The sequence below is a fragment of the Equus caballus genome, chromosome 19 (genome assembly GCF_041296265.1).
Source record: "Equus caballus isolate H_3958 breed thoroughbred chromosome 19, TB-T2T, whole genome shotgun sequence".
Taxonomy (NCBI): Eukaryota; Metazoa; Chordata; class Mammalia; order Perissodactyla; family Equidae; genus Equus; species Equus caballus.
The window spans coordinates 58,253,283-58,269,477 of record NC_091702.1 but is presented as its reverse complement, the minus strand read 5'-3'; the positions used below and the strand labels follow the sequence as shown (position 1 = coordinate 58,269,477).

The window sequence follows — 16,195 nt, the reverse complement described above, 5'->3', positions numbered from 1 at the left end:
CTGTATGGTTTCACTCATATGTGGAAGATAAACAAACAAACATGTGGATCTGGAGAACAGATCAGTGGTCACCAGAGAAGGGAGGGAGAAAGGGGTAAAGGGGCACATGTGTACGGTGATGGATGGCAACTAGATTTGTGGTGTGAACATGATGCAGTCTATACAGAAGTCAAAATATAATGATGTACACCTGATATTTATATAATGTTATAAGCCAGTGTGACCTCAATAAAATAAATTTTAAAAAAATAATAAACGTGAAGAAAGAAAAAACAAGATATGTATCTCCAGATTGGGTGGAACACAACCATTATTTTTCAGAAACAGGAATGGCAGGTGTGGAGGATATAAGCTGAGAGGACAATATCCAACCGGGGGTACGTCTGCTCCCAGGTCTTCCCCCTGTGTCTCTAGGGCTGGCCAATCAATACAGCTGTTCCTGGGTAGTTACTGTGCTTGTACACCAGCAGGTCACAGAGGCAGCCTCCCTGCGCAGACCGAGCTGGCTTGATATAAAGCTCATCCTCCAGCGTTTCCATAAAAACCTGACATTTCTTGACAGTTTGTTTCACTTTACAAGTCCCGCTTCAGTGATCACAGTTTTCAGTGTCACCTGCATGATGAATGGCAACAGGCTAGACCGAGCAACGCTGCCTTTAGAGCACTTGGTATGTTATGATGGGGCACAGTGGGTGGATGGCCCTAACGCCTTCCAAGCTATGCTCTGAATGCTCTGGGCAAACCCTACCAGGAGATGAGCATAAATATTCTCATCGTATGGTTTTAAAATGGACAACCTGGTTAATCTACAGCCAAAGTGGATTATGGGTGAGGAAACTGACCTACTTGGACAAGTGCAGCCTCTTTGAAAAGCTGCTGCAAGTGGACATTTCCTGTCTCCATTGCAGCCTTCTGTATGCAGGCAGGCAAACAAACACTCCCATTCCACAGCCAGCTCTTCTTTCCTACTATCTTTCTGCTGAGATTTTGCAGAAATTTGCTTGGGTGAGACAACACCAGTGAATGTGAAGAGCATGTGTTAGTGTGGGAGAGGGTTCTAGACAAATGCTTATTCTGTAAATCAGAAGATAGAACAATTATTGTCTTCAGTTAATCTATAGATTTTAAGGACAGTAGAGGTGATAAGAGTCACAGAGAAGGTGAGGAAACGCCCTTGCAAATGTGACTAGAGACAGTACAACAGTGAATGTCTGAAGGGAACACTGTGAAGTCTTTATTTCTGGAGTGCAGCTACAGGAGCCCCAGTGGACACAGAACTGTCTGGAGATGTCTGACACCTATTCACCTTAAGGTGGAGTGGGGTTCATCAACTCCCCGTGTCAGAATCACGTGGGAAGTCAGAATCAGCATCACAATGAAATACAGAATGCAGATTCCTAGACCCCGTCTCCAAAAACAGCATCAAAACTACTGAGGATGGGGTCCACGAGGCTGCATTTTAAAATGCTCCCCAGGTGAGTTTGACGTGTCCTAACATTTGGGAACCATGGTCCTAAGCTCTTTTAGTTTTCCATGTCTTTCTGTGTAGGCAATGTTAGCATCTAGGCACCTTTCCAAGTGGCCATTGTAATTGTGCCTTATTCTCACTTGAATTTATGTAATTTTATTAAGACTAATTAGAAAAATTATGACACACGTGGTTCAGTCTCGGAATAATGACATAGTCATATGAATACTGCCCAGCAATCAAAACTTAATTCCAAAATAACAGAAGGTCTGTACTTGCATTTCTGGAACAAACATGAGTTGCAAGAAATTTATGGACTTCTTCACAACACCCCCTGCCTCTCCCGTCTGCTCCTCCACATCCACCTCGCTGCCTGGTCTTCAGCAATCCCCATGGCCCAGCTGCTTCACTGCTAGCCCCAGCACAAGAACTTTTCATCTTTTTACCCCGCCAATCTTTCTCATAATTCTGCACCACAAAATTCAAATGCTTTGGCAATGGTAGGATCCTCCTTTGAGGTTGAGGGAGGGGAGGAAATTGGGTGCACGCAAAGCCATTCTAGTGAGTCTCAGGAAAGGAGGGTTTGGGAACACATATACAAACATAAGTTTAATCCCAACATGTTTCTAGATTTACACATCATGTTCTTAAAATGCAGTGGATTACAGGGAAGAGTTAAACGGGGGTCAAGATATGGAATTATGACAGTTTCTCAGGCTCCTGAGGGGGTTTGGCTCCATTAATATAAGTCATTTTGTAGAGGGAGTAAAAAAGAGATAGAGAGAGAAAAATATATGGAGACTTCAAATTGAAGCTTTCTCATGGTCTGTAAAACGTATGGAAACTATAGGGCATATTTAACACATCCATAAAGAAAATATAAAAAGATTTTTAAAGTATCATTTTTCCCCTTTATAACACTAAAGAGATGAAACTTTAGAAGTCCAATATAATAAAAAATAAGGAAAATAAGATCCCTTAGTGCTTCTGTCCAAGAGAAAATCCTTAGGTGGAATATCTGGTCTCCAGACAATGTCCATGATCTGCCATAAGTCACAGTTGTTTTCAGAATATGATCAATTTGCAATGCAGGGAGAAAGTTAAGCTATAAAGCTTATATTCATATGAAAATAATTATTTTATTATTTATTACTGAGTATAAGAGCTACTGTTAATTTAAAAAAAAACAAGGAGCTTATGTCTTAAACCCCGTCCTTGTGCTTTCCCATGCATCATCTATAATTCCAACATCAGCTTTGCAGGTAGCCGTACTCTTCCTATTTTATGGAGGAAAAAGGGATTTTCAAGAGGTTAAATAAACTGGTTAGAGTAACAAAACTAGGATGCGGGTGAACCCAGGACTTAGACCCAGTCAGCCTTGCTCTAAGAGCTTTGTTCTTCATCCCACTCAATATTGCCCTCAAAACTCTTTACAACTGAATTCTGTTTCACTGAATTCACAGCGTCACTTTCTGTGAAAAATTCATGAATTGTCCCAGCCCCTAACCTGAAGACATTTTGAGGTTTTCATTCTTTTACATGCAACACTTTTCAATGACATTTTACCAGCTGTGGAGGGTCAGTAGCTACCAAATTACTAATCGAATTGAAATGTCTGCCTGAAAATGGCTCCTCAGATGGTCAGAAGGAAGGAAACCCAGAGCTGGTATAAGGACATCCTCTGATTGGTCAACAATTGTTAGTGGTATTTACTTGCATTTAGAAACTGCAAAGAAAGTAGGTAATATAAGGTCCTCCTCTACCATGTTAAATAAAGGTGAAGACCTTTAAAATACTTTTGTGAATTTTAAAGGGAAGCATTACGTTCAGGATTTATGACCTAGCCCATTTTCACCTGCAGACATTTATATTAACAGCAAACACTGTCTCTATTAGCCATGGAATTGCTGGAGCAACCTGAGGAGAGATTCACCTCTGTTCTAAGATGAGAAATATACTGCTGGTTTGGTAAATTGGTTCCATAATGTGATCTTTATGCAGATCAGACACGGTTGTTCTTGACTTGACCATGACGGTACAAAATTTGAGGGTTCTGAGACGAAAGGCTTTTCATAATATTTGCCAAACAAGCTCCTGATTCTCAATAGGCTTCCTGGATGTCAAACATTCCTGACCATTTGCGCCCAGAATGCAGCCAGCTCAGCAGGGGTCTGGCCTGCTGTGAGTTAGAAGCCACTCTCACGGATGTTTTGGGAAGACAAGACAGTTGTCCCAGTTTGCTCACTTCTGAATGAACCAGCTACCGAAGGCCACCCGGGACTCTCGCAATGGCGGCCTTTTGCGTGGAATTTCCTCAGGTGGCCAATGCGGGTTTCCTCTTATGAGTACCTGTCTCCCTTAACCAATATTTCAAGAGATAAAATAAAATCCAGCCTCACTCTAATTCAGTCAGCTTGTCTCCTAAGAGTGTCTTATTTCCCACGGCAGAAGCTGGATCCTCATTTAATGAATAGAAGGGGTGAATTAAGGATGTAGAAGACAGTGGAATGGATATCCCTGTATTACTTGCTCAAGGCTGTGTTTTTTTTACTATAACTTAAGGTCCAGTTAGAGGAACTGCTTCTGATTAATAATTTCGTGCTCAGAATTCCCTTTTTCTATGTATATATATATTTTATATGTGTCCATGGTACACAGCTCTTTGGTGGCAGACATGGGCCTGGAATCCAGTTTTCTGCCGCTTTGCCTGTGCTCGTTCTGATACAGCAGCCATGCTCCACATCTGGCTGCACATTCGAACCACCTCACAGCTTAAAACAAACAAAACAAAACATTGTTTTGGTTCATTTGGACTGAGGCGGAGACCCAGTCACCGGTATTTTTAATAACACCCCAAGGTGCTTCTAATATGTAGTCAGAATTGAGAACCACAATTCCAACAGATTTTGTTAACATACGTGAGTTCCAACAGCTTAAATTTAAATGTCTGTCACCAGGTACAGTTGATGCCTTTAACTGGTGAAATTCTGTGAGAGGCTCAGCCAAAAGGTGGATAATTGATGGTATACATGAAAATGCTTTGTAACTCATAAAGTGCTAAAGAAATACAACCGATGCTTCCTGAGAGCTTCTGTGCGGCTGGTTCTGGAGCGAGGATGCTCGATCTTCACCCTTAAAGACTGCAACCTAATGGTTTACTATCTGAGAGATGGTCATTTGTTTCTAGTAAACTTGTCTTATGAACAGCGGCAGTAATTGCGGTCACTTTGCAGGCCAGACAGCCCGATTCAGTGTTATAGGCCGCAGGGCAGCCAGGGGCTTAATGAAGAGCAGCAATTATGACCCAAGTTAAAAACCCAGTTGCCTGCTCCCAGTTTTAAGGCTCTCAAACAAAGAGAAGCTAAGGAAGCAGATAACCAAAGGTCACTTCTGAATTTCAAGTAGAGCTGGGGCTCCCATGCAGGTGTCCTGGGTTAGATTAAGAAGACATTCGAAACTCTAAGATGATTCCCATTTGATTAATTTCATTCTGTGACTGACACCACTGAAAGGGGCCAGTGTTGCCCCAAACAGCACAAAGGAGTGTCTAAAATACTTGGATCAATTAAAAATGAGAAACGGCGAGAAAGCTACCCCCGCACCTGGAGGCACACCCTTTCATTTGGAAATATAATTTGAGCTTGACAAAAAGTGGAGTTAATTTTCATCGTTATCCAACCTGTGGAGGCTGCCTTCAGAGTTATCTGCATTTTACAGATAAGCATACTATCCCTTTGTGGGCTGTATTGCATATTTTTTCAAAGTCTTCTCTTGCATTATTTCACATGAGCTCAGTAGTAATGTAGGCAGGACAGGTCTTGTCTCAGTTTTAGAACTGAAGAGGCTTGTGCAAGATTACACAGCAATAGGGTGAGAGTTGGGACAGGAGCCCAGCAATCCCACTCTCCCCGAGGGGCTGCCTCCACTGTCCCCGCGGTGGCCTGGGATTCACATCCTAACAAGATTCACCGAAGGGCTCATTTGGACATGGCAAGGACTTCTGCTACGTTAAAGCTCAGATTTGATTTGTGACATATTTATAGGTCAACTACCATCTAAAGCGGAGCAATCATCGATTAAACCCCACGGCTCGCCGCTCGTCCTCGCTCCTCTGTTTGTCACAGGCAATCGCCTGGGTCTCCAAGACTTCCCTCAGCACACTCGCACCCCTGATTCCCAGGGCTCCTCTGAGGCTGATTTAAACAGCCTGAGAACTTGTTTGGGCTGTTCGTTTCATCCTAGTGTTTAAATGTGTCCTAGAGCTGACAACTGTTTTTCTGGCGTAAGCCATCACTCCACTTACTGTTTGAATTACAAACCCACAACTTCAGAGAAACCATTTTACCTTCCTTGGAAGACCTCAGGAAGAGGCAAATCTTCTGACAAGTCTTTTTGGTCCATTTTTTCCCCTCTGTTCCTCCCATGCCAGTAATCAGACTTTTATGACCCCATTTCTGCCACTTGGAAGTGGCCTCACCCCTCCCTCACGCAGGGACATAGCTGACAAATGATGATTCTGAAGCCCTTTCCATCCAGTGTCAGAGCTGACAATGGCAATCTGGAGAAAATCAGCTCCCAGGTGTGGCCCTGAGGGCCGTGCATGTACCTTCCCACTATCACAGCGGGGAGAATGGGGACCAGGAACTGGAGGGACTGAGGGCCTTCTGCTCTGAGATTCTCCAGGCCGGTGGTCCCTTCTGGGATCTCGGTGCTCCGAGCACCTCAACTCCCAGCTATGGTGTGAGAATAAATGTAGTCCCAACAACAGGCTGAGGATCTGTCTGGAGCAAAGATCCAGGGGATGCACCTAGTGTGCGTGGTCCCCAGTCAGGCCCTTGGAGTAACCCTCTGCCTTAGGTAGGTCTCCACAAACCCTTCCCTCTCCTGCCTCATATGTTAATTTGAGCTGTTCTCCTCGTTGAAAGTCTCAACCCCTTTGTCAAAGGCGGAGGACCATTGCAGTTTAGGGTGCAGACCTTGGCATCAGACTGCAGCATTCTGCTGTGTCGTTTTAGGCAAGTTACTTAACCTCTCTGTCCCTTCAGTTTCCTCATCTGTAAAATGGGAATGATGAAAATAGCACCTACTCATATTATTTTTGTGAGAATTCTATGAGATAATGAAGTTCCTAAAACAGTGACTGGTACAGAAGTGTTCAGCAAGTGTTACCTTTTATTAGTAATAATACAGTTCTTCACTTCTTTCAAGATCCCAAAATATTTCAACTTCTCCAGAAAGCATTTCCTAACTCCACAACTTGGTTTTCATTGCATCTTCTGATCCCAGTAAATGTACCTCACACAGCACAGTCCTGCTATAGTCTGTCATTTTATACTGCCTTATTTGATTCTTTGAGCATTTAATCTTGACATCACTTTCATTCTCAACTAGATTGTAAACTCTTTGGGGGCACAGAAAACCATGATTTCTACCTACCTTCTCACCCTCACCCTGCTCCCTGCAAAATCTGAGTGTGATTTTTCTACCACTACTGCCTTCCTGGGATGGAGGTGAAGAGCCCTCCCGGCCCTTCCATCCAGCCTTCTTGTCTAGGAAGAGGCTGGACCATCAGTCCCATTGCTGGGCAGGGTTTAAAAGCAGCCCTATAACACCAGTGACCCATCTGGAAGCTTGAAACTAGAGAGCTAGTACACGCTTTACCCTCTTTCAATCTTTGATTCTTTACTTCCTTTCATTTTTTGAGGATGCATTTGTCATCCCACTAGATTGTTAACTATTTTGAGGCCAGGGACCAATTCCTATTCACCTTTGCTGAGACCTTCCTTCCGCCATGCCTCCAGGTGCTCAGCAAACCTTTGCAAATGCAGTGGGATGATAACACAGCATGTCAGGATGTGACTTTGCTCCTGGTAAACGCTTCTATCATCCAGCCCTCCTACATCCAGTAAAGACATTCGCTGCCTGAGAGACAGTCATTGTAGCAGAAAAGTAGAAATCAAGAGTTCATTCTTAGCTCTTGAGTTGCAATAGTTTTAAGCCATTTAGGATTTAGAGCATAAAATTTATACCATAAACAAAACATTTGGAAGAATATATAATTAGAGCCAGTTTCTGTTGTTTCTTGTAGCTACTTCCAAACTGGAAAAAGATTCCATAAGCTGGGGAGGTGTGGGATAGGGAGGGAAGAGAGAGATGTAAGATGCTGGGGGAGGGTGGAGGGGGAGGGCACGGCCCTGTGAGGGCCAGGAATGGTTGGAGCGTTGGTGAGAGAAACTGCAGGTAGGGTTGGCAATGAACCACCCGTGACTCATGGACTGGGCAGAACCTCACCAACTTCCCCTGAACCTAACATAGCTTGGGAGGAAAGGCTGTAAGCAGCATCTGATCAGACAGTCCTGAGCCAGCCTGAGATGCTTCCAGGCCTGGGAGTATAAAGTAGCTGAGAGAGATTCTGACCCAGGAGGCCTATCTGTGCAGAGACAGCAGCTTTCTGAGCTGAAGTAGGAGATGAGGTTTAGAGGCACCCTGGGGATTTGCACGCAATCCTGGAAAGCGGAGGGAGAACTCTCCTTGGTAAAATGGGGACCCAAAATATAAGTTAACTTCATTATGGAAAACTACTATGTGAGCTAAAATTCTTACCAGCTACACAGGTAAGGACATAAATTTTACAATTTCTTTTGAGATAATTACTCCAATTTGGCACTAAGTTAGAATTTGGAAGACACAGTGGCCCTCCTTGGTATAAATATGGGGGGAAAGGGGAGGGAGGGAGAGATAGAAAGAGGAATGGAAAGAAGCGCATATATAAAAATGAGGGTACTGAAGTGGTCACTTCCCTATTATTTGATCCAATCACTCAGTAAAGATTTGCTCAGCATCTACCGTATACCACTGTGCTGGGTGCCTGGTCTGGGGAAGCATGCGGGATTTGAAGGAGATGATTAGTTCCTCATTCTTATTCTTCCTCTTTCTGCACTATTATTTCATGAGGATGAATTCATGCACCACTCGCACTTAAAAAGAGAAAGGAGACATGAAGACAAGCAAATTGAGGATCTAGGGTGAAGAAAGCAATATGGCTGAGTGCAGAGAGCATGGGATGAATAGCAGTGCCCGGTGCTCCTTCATCGCCCGGCTCTGCCTGGACTTGAGTGAGCAGAAGTGAGTTCAACTTCGTGCCCTCTGCATGCACAGAGCCCAGAGTGCAGGTTCACGCCCAGAACAGGAGGGAGATTCCATCCAGGGAACTGGGCGTTTTGCATCAATCTCCGGGGGAAGCCTGTGGATGCTTAGGTAAGAACAGTGCAGCCCCTTTCACTTGCACTGCCTTTTAGGAACCAATAGCCAGCAGTAACATCTGCGTTTTCACAGCGTTTCTTGTTTTTGGAATATCTGTGCTGGCCTAGACCCAGCTCTAATGCTCACCAGCTTTCACCAGCTTCTGCTTTGGCAGTGGTCATTGGCAATGACTCACGCTCCCAAGCAAATCAGCGGCATAAATGGGGGGTGGGGGCGTAGGGAACTATTACAGTGGTGGGGGAACTTGGACCCCACCTAACTTCAAGTCCCACTCTTTCACCCTGTGCTGGTTTAATACTGACCACAAGAGCCACGCACTTTCATCTTGTCCTTTTTAATGGAGACTTCATGTTTTGATGAGATTCCAAGTCTGGGCCAGGATAGACCCTCAGCTTCCAAGTCAGAGGGATTTCCATAATGAAACGGACAATTCCTAGCTGTAGAAACTAAGGAATCTATGTTGTTTCTTGTGTAGAGACAGCACTTAATTTTGAGGAGAGCAGTTTCCACCACTGACCTCACCTACAAAGATTTGCTAACATCTTTCGTGTTATCATCTTTAAAAAAATTCTTTAATGAGTTTTAACTTTTTATCATGTACATGGTACATGTACATAGTTAAAATTAAATGGAAAGGCTTATAATTAAAAACTGTGAACTTTCTGGTTATTTTTTCTAGCCTTTACACATTTGTAATTGAGATGTTGATTCTGTTTATGTCTTGATTAATCAATTTTAGACATTATCTATTTACTTCCCGTTAGAGCAAACAGGTGTGTTTAGTTCAGTGGCCCCCATACACATCCCAGTGGTGTGCTGGAGCCTGTTCCACCTGCTGGTGGGAGCCGACTGTTAAATCTTCAGGAACTTTGCAAGCCAAGTATAAAATGGTTGGTAGCTTGAAATTGGCCATGGTGGGAGTAATAACAACTGTATGTTAATCTGAGTCAGAGTTTCATTTTAATGACTATGATAAATTTTGTTCTCTGCATGGCCAATTGGCATACCCTAATTATCGACTTCCTTATTTAACACGGAGTTAATAATTTCCTCGTCCTTATCAGGCTGACACCTCCTGAACCTAATGGACAACCCACTAAAAGTGAGACAACCAATAATCACATGCTTGTGAAGTATTCTTGCCAAACAAATGAATATGAATCTATGTAAGCTTCTAGAGCTAAATACCAGTTTACAGGAAATATGATTAAGAACAGAAAGCAAGTTCAGTGACACAACAAGAAAGCAATCAACTAAATCCAGAATGCAGGATATTCTCCAGAACCAATGACTCACTTTCTCCAGCAAATCAGTGGTATTAACGAGAGCTGGGGTGAGGAGGTGGTTAGGGAACTATTGCAGAAAAAAACAGACTGAAGAGTCATAACCACCAGTTTCCACGTGTGGACCTTGTGTGGATCCAAACTCAAATCAAGGAACAACGAAAATGTATGCTTGAGACAATCAGGAAAATTTGCCCATAGGTTGAGTGCTAGATGACATTAGGAATTATTGTTACTTTTGTTATGTATGATAATAGTATAGTATTTATGTTTAAAAAGTATCCTTAATGGTCAAAGATGAATAGTGAAGTATTTACAGGAGAAATCATATGTTTATTTTTTTCTTTTAAAAAACCCAGAGAAAAATGCAGGAAGGACAGATGAAATAAGAGTGTCAACATTTTGATACTTGTTGACAATAGGTGATTGTTTTATGAGAGTTCATTAGATTATCCTCTCTACTTTCATACATATGTAAAATTTTCATAATAAAAATTTTTAATGTTGCTTTATTTTAAATTTCAAGCTTTCCTTGCACTTAGCCTTGTGAATTTTTTTCAAAATGCATCATCAGATTAGCTAAATAATTAAAACTTTGGTATTGCTTTGGAAACCTTCAAGCACAGTAGATAATCCATCAATGCCATTTTGTCAAGTCTTTCTCTGAGTCCCTCTTCTTCCTTTGCAGCACATTGAGCTCTCTGCCTCGCTGTTGATCTGGACTTCCCTTTTCCAGGACCCTGGACTGCCCATATCTGTTTTTCTATGTTGGATTCACTCTCTCCCTCTTTGTTGATATATTGCCTCCAAAATATATCAACTGGAGCAGGTGCTCCAGCAGCTTCCTAAGAAGAAGTAAATGTGAAGTAAATGTTTTAGTCCTTGAATCTCTTCACTCTCTCCTCACATTGGATCTGGCTTGCTACTCTCCCCTCAGAATTTTGGAGGCATTTCTGCATTTACTTCTAGCCTTTGGTGTAGGTGGTAAGAAGCCCGATACTATTTGGATTTCCTTTTTATTTTTCCTTTTTCAAAGATTTTAGGATCTTCTCTTTATCCCTGTTGTTACAAAATTTCTCACATATGCTGTGGGTTGATCTCTTTCCATTTATGGTGCTGGGGCTTTGTGAAATGCAGGTCTGACAGCCTGGAAAAGTTTTCTGGCTTGTTTTGCTATAATCTTACATTTTCTCTGGGCTTATTTTTCAGACTCTTATTCATAGGATATTAGACCTGTTAATCCCAATTTAAGGATTTTATTTGGAGAACTGCTGTGTAGAGGAAATACGAAGGCAGGCAGGAAAGGCTGATGAGCTGTCAGACCACGATACTAACCTCACCCAGGTGAAGAAGAGAGGGAGAGGTTGGGCGGGAGCGTTCTAGCCCTGCTGAAATCTGCAGTTTCGCGCCGCAAAACCGTAAGAGAATCCTTGAGCCAGAGCCGCCTGACAAAGTAGTCCCCTTGTCTCTAAGGAATGGGTTGACCTTCTTATTTTTGCTGCACTCCATCATTGGTGCGCATCTAAGCGCAGGCGCGGACTCGGAGCAAGCGCAGTGATGGATTTCAAAGCGCTGCATCTGCTGTCAACTACCTTTCCCGCAGGTCTGAGGGGCCAGCATCACGGCCGCTACTATTATCATTGTGTTATTGAATGCGTCCGTCTATGTACTGTGCCTAGAACAGTGTCAGGCACATCATAAGCCCACAGAAAGTGCTGACTATTGTTACTGAGTGCCAAGGAGAAGCCTGCAAGGGTGTGTGATTAGCCAAAGGAATTGTGAAAAACTTTATGCTCTAAACTTCGGGATCTATTCACTTTTACTTTAAGCACTATTCTAACAGGCTCGGTTAGCTGTAGTAGAAGCCAAACCAGGTTAGAAATGGCGAAGTAAAAAGAGATGGGAAGCTTTATTAGCATTATAACAATCAGAAAGCTGAGAAATGTGCTTTTGACACCAGGGAAAGAGACAGAAAAACAATAAAAAGCACAGATGACAGAGGCACATATTTTCAACATTAGGAAACTCAGCACCAGCAACTTCAATAGGAATGGACACTTCATGGTATTTCATAAATGTGACAACTGCTGTTCCCAATAATGACTCTGATATCAAGACAACGTGTCACCGACACTTCGAGGAGGCAGGAAAGTATGAAATGCATTTCAGGATTTCCATCCAAAATAGTTAAAACTGCAGAGGAGCTCCACACAAAGAGTAAATCCTCTGGGATTCTGGACAGCTGATAGTTTTATGGATCTAATTAAATATATGGCTTTTTTGTTTTCCTGTGCTTAATTGCATATCAGCTCTATCTATCACTTGATAATGAACAATCCTTAACTCTTCTCATTTTACGACCTGCTCTTATGCTGAGATCCCCACACCTCTTGTGGCACTAGTCCTCACTGCCTAGGTTCACTGCTTCCTGAACAAACATAAATCTCTATGACAAATCACGACTACCAGCAGAACTTCCAAGTCATTTGAATTAAGCTCCTGAGAAGCGCTTGGCCATCCCATGACTATCACTCAGAAGATTCCCCCTCAGTGGCACACGTGCCCAGGCTTCCCGTTTGGACATTCTCTGCCCTTGCTTCCTCCAAGGTGGGCTTCATTTTGACAGCACTTCCTTGTTCCAACCAGCACTCTTTTTCACATGTTCCTGTTCTTGCTGATGAACCACTGACATACCCAGTGCTTTCACAAACATTGGGCTAACAGCAAAATCACTGGCAAGGGGTCACACATCAACGTCTTTCGAGAATAACTAAAGAACTTGATGATAGCGTATCTGCTAAGCTCTCAGGAGTACTGTCAGAGCTGAAGAAGCTGCCCTGCAGAGCAACGCACTTCCACTGTGAAAGTGGGCTGCTTACAGAAGGCACGAGACAGCAGCAGCCTCACAAAGAGTGAAACAGAGAGAATGATGAGAGAGAGAGAGAGAAAGAGAGAAAACTGAGAGAGACGTCACAGGCAGAGACAAAGAGAGACAACATGACGACATGCACATAGTATCCTGTCTTAGTCAGTTCAGGCTGTCATAACAAACACCACATAGACTGGGTGGTTTAAACAACAGAAATTAATTTCTCATAGTTCTTTAGCCTGGGAAGTCCAAGATCAAGGCACAGGCACCTTCTGTGTCTGTTGGGGACTCACTTCCTGGTTCACAGACAACCATCTTCTCACTGTGTCCTCACATGGAGGGAGGAGAGAGTAAGCTCTCTGGGGTCTCTTTATATGGGCACTAATCCCATTCACGAAGGCTCTGCCCTCATGACCTAATCACCTCCCAAAGACCCCACCTCTTAATGCCATCTCATTAGGGCTTACATTTCAACACGTGAATTTGGGGCAGACACAGTCTATAGCATATCCGGGATATTTCAGAGTTAAGAACAAAAGCAGAATCTGCCTCATTTTCCCACTGATTTTAAGCTCTTTGGGGGCAGAGCTCTGCTTCCTTGCATCTACACTTAGTAAAATTTATGAGGAGGGAACACCGTCATGCTAAGCAGGCAGTGCTTAATTCACATTTGATAGCAAAGGACAAAAGACAATAATGTTCTAAAAGAAATCTCTTCCCCATGTTGCCAGAAGGATTAAAACAGCTGTTAATTCTCCACAGGTTTAATTTTCCCCAGTACCTGGCTGTCACCTCCTTTTAAGTCATCTGGTTTTTTGGCTTTGGAGAAACCTCAAAGGGCTGCCCTCGATTCCATAACGGACAGCCTAATGGACAGCCAGTGGTTTTAACTTTATTGAATTAATGATCCCCTCTTTCTCTTCTATGATCACACACAGCCTTCTAAAGTCAACTATTTTCCTATGAGTACTATTTTCCCCTTCCCTTTTATTCTAAATGGAATCAGTACATTTTGAAACATATAGCTCTACCGGTAAAACAACTGAAATGCACAAGGAGAAGCAGGCAGGAAGAACTTGAGCCTGGTATTTTAGATTGTTGCTTTTTTTTGATGAGGAAGATTGGCCCTGAACTAACATTTGTGCCAATCTTCCTGCACTTTGCATATGGGATGCCACCACAGCATGGCATGATAAGCAGTGCATAACTCCACGCCTGGGATCCTAACCTGCAAACCCTGGGCCGCCAAAGCAGAGTGCGCGTGAACTTAACCACTACGCCACGGGGCCGGCCCCTCAGATTGTTACTTTTTTGTCATATTTTTTCTATTCTGTATTTTCTTTTCTCATCTTTATATTTTTTCAAGACATGAAATTAAATGTACTGCAGCTTCTCAGGAATGAGTAAATTCAAGACAACAGTTTAGTAACAATCTTTAGAAACTAAAATTTATCTGAATTTCAAACCATAAATTGTTTTGTTTTTCCCCCACCTTAATTGGTCAGATATGGGGGATAAAAAGCATTATGAAGCATTCCAACTTTTTATTTGAGTACGAACAACATGTTGGCTAATTTGTATTGATTTTATCTGCCAATCTAGATGCAATAGCACTTTTAAAAGTAGATTCCTGTAATTTGCTTTTCTATGAAATGTCACCAATGCATTAAATACTTTGAAAACAGTCTTTGTAAATCAATCTGCACTTATTAGATTTGTTTAAACGATAGCATTAGAATTCCATGCCGAGATTTAATTTGATTTTAAAGTAACTCCCTACATGCAGAACATTTCCAAGGGCAGAGAGGCTAGTTCCCAATTATTTTCATGCCGTCAGTGCTAAATGTGTTTAATGACTCCCTTCCCTACAAGCTGTGGGTCCTCTGAAGACCTCCCCATTCAGTGGGATGCACACATTTTGCCTATTTTTTATTTTAAAAAAGAGGAAAATTCAGAATCAGTTAAATGAAAAGTACAAAGTCTTACCTTGTTCATGTCAAAGGTATTATAGACTTGATCAATATGTTGATTGGCCTTCTGATCCAGACCTTGCAGACCCAAGAGTGCCTTAAATTCATGCAGTGTTTGCAGACCGGATGGATATTCCATCATAAATTTTCTGTACCACATATAGGTGTCTTTAGCAAGAACTGCTGTCTGCCCACCAGTGATAGATTCACTATTCCCCATCGTGACTCACGGTCGACGGCTTTTTCTCAGGCTGTTTTCATGTAGTGTCTCTCCGGATTTAGTCCCACACTCTTCGCTAGAACTTGAGGCTAACACATGTCCTTAGAAAGCTACTCTAAACCTCTTACAGCTATAGGCTAAATAAGAATAGAAAGCCAGTGAGATTAACTCATCTGTACAGTTTTAAGACTAGGTCATTTATAGCTAACCAATGGACTTGCGCTTACTGCCACTCAGAGATAGTCTTCTGTGAAGGGCAGAGGCAATATTTTAGAAAGGGTAATCCTTGCCATGTTGTTAGCCATAAATTGTGCCTACGTTATGGAGTGATCCAGTGGGGTCTAATGGAAGGAACTTTGAGTTGCAATCAGGAAGCCTGGGTTCTAGGTTTTGTTTACCACTTATTAACTACATTAAAACATTACTTAGGCTCTCCAGTCTCAGTTTCCCCACCTGTAAAACAGGAGCAGGAGTATTTGCCTTTCCACACTTGAATATTGTGAAGATAAACTAGACGAAGAACATTTTTTTAAAACCATGGAAAAATGATACATTCTGAGTATTGTTGAATTAAAAGGAAGTCTATTTATAGGAGAGGGAAATAGGTAGAGATATCCATATTAGTAGTAGTAAAAAACTCTGCAGATGTAGTGGGCAGAAAAGTGTGGTCTGCAGAGAAAGGAACATACTGGGCTGTGTCTTCAGGCATTGTTCTTGCCTTTTTTTTCTTTTTTCACTCTTCTTGTCCTTTCTCTCTCAAGTCTACAGCTACCCATGCCGTCTGCCTGCTAGTTTTATCCCACTCTAGTTCCCAAGTCAATTTTGTCCAAGCCAAGCTCCAATTGCAGTGGACTTGAGAACTGACTCAATGGGCCTAAGAACTGTGTCTGTGGTCCAGGGCTGGAAATGAATTGCCCCACGTGGTCCACAAGTCATCTTGTGAGTAAGAGATGGGGAACCACACATAGGAGTAGCAGAAACACATGATCTCACTTAGGGTCATCTGGTCCCAACTACGGTTCCCCCCTCCTAATCTTTTTTCCCCAATACCTATATTTTCTCAGTTCATAAGTCTGGTCTCTGTCTTAGCTCCTATTCCTTAGTCGTACCCGATTATCTGTT

At 42.5% G+C, this 16,195-nt stretch overlaps 1 protein-coding gene across 1 annotated transcript in view; it reads right to left on the bottom strand.

The window, feature by feature from the left end:
• GUCA1C (guanylate cyclase activator 1C) overlaps nt 1-15,122 on the bottom strand; it is a 29,027-nt gene extending 13,905 nt beyond the window's left edge. Inside the window, exon 1 of the mRNA XM_001501669.3 lies at nt 14,870-15,122. Coding sequence (XP_001501719.2) covers nt 14,870-15,073 — 204 coding nt within the window. The 5' untranslated portion in view covers nt 15,074-15,122. The remainder of the gene's footprint in view (nt 1-14,869) is intronic.
• Nucleotides 15,123-16,195: the final 1,073 nt, after the last annotated feature.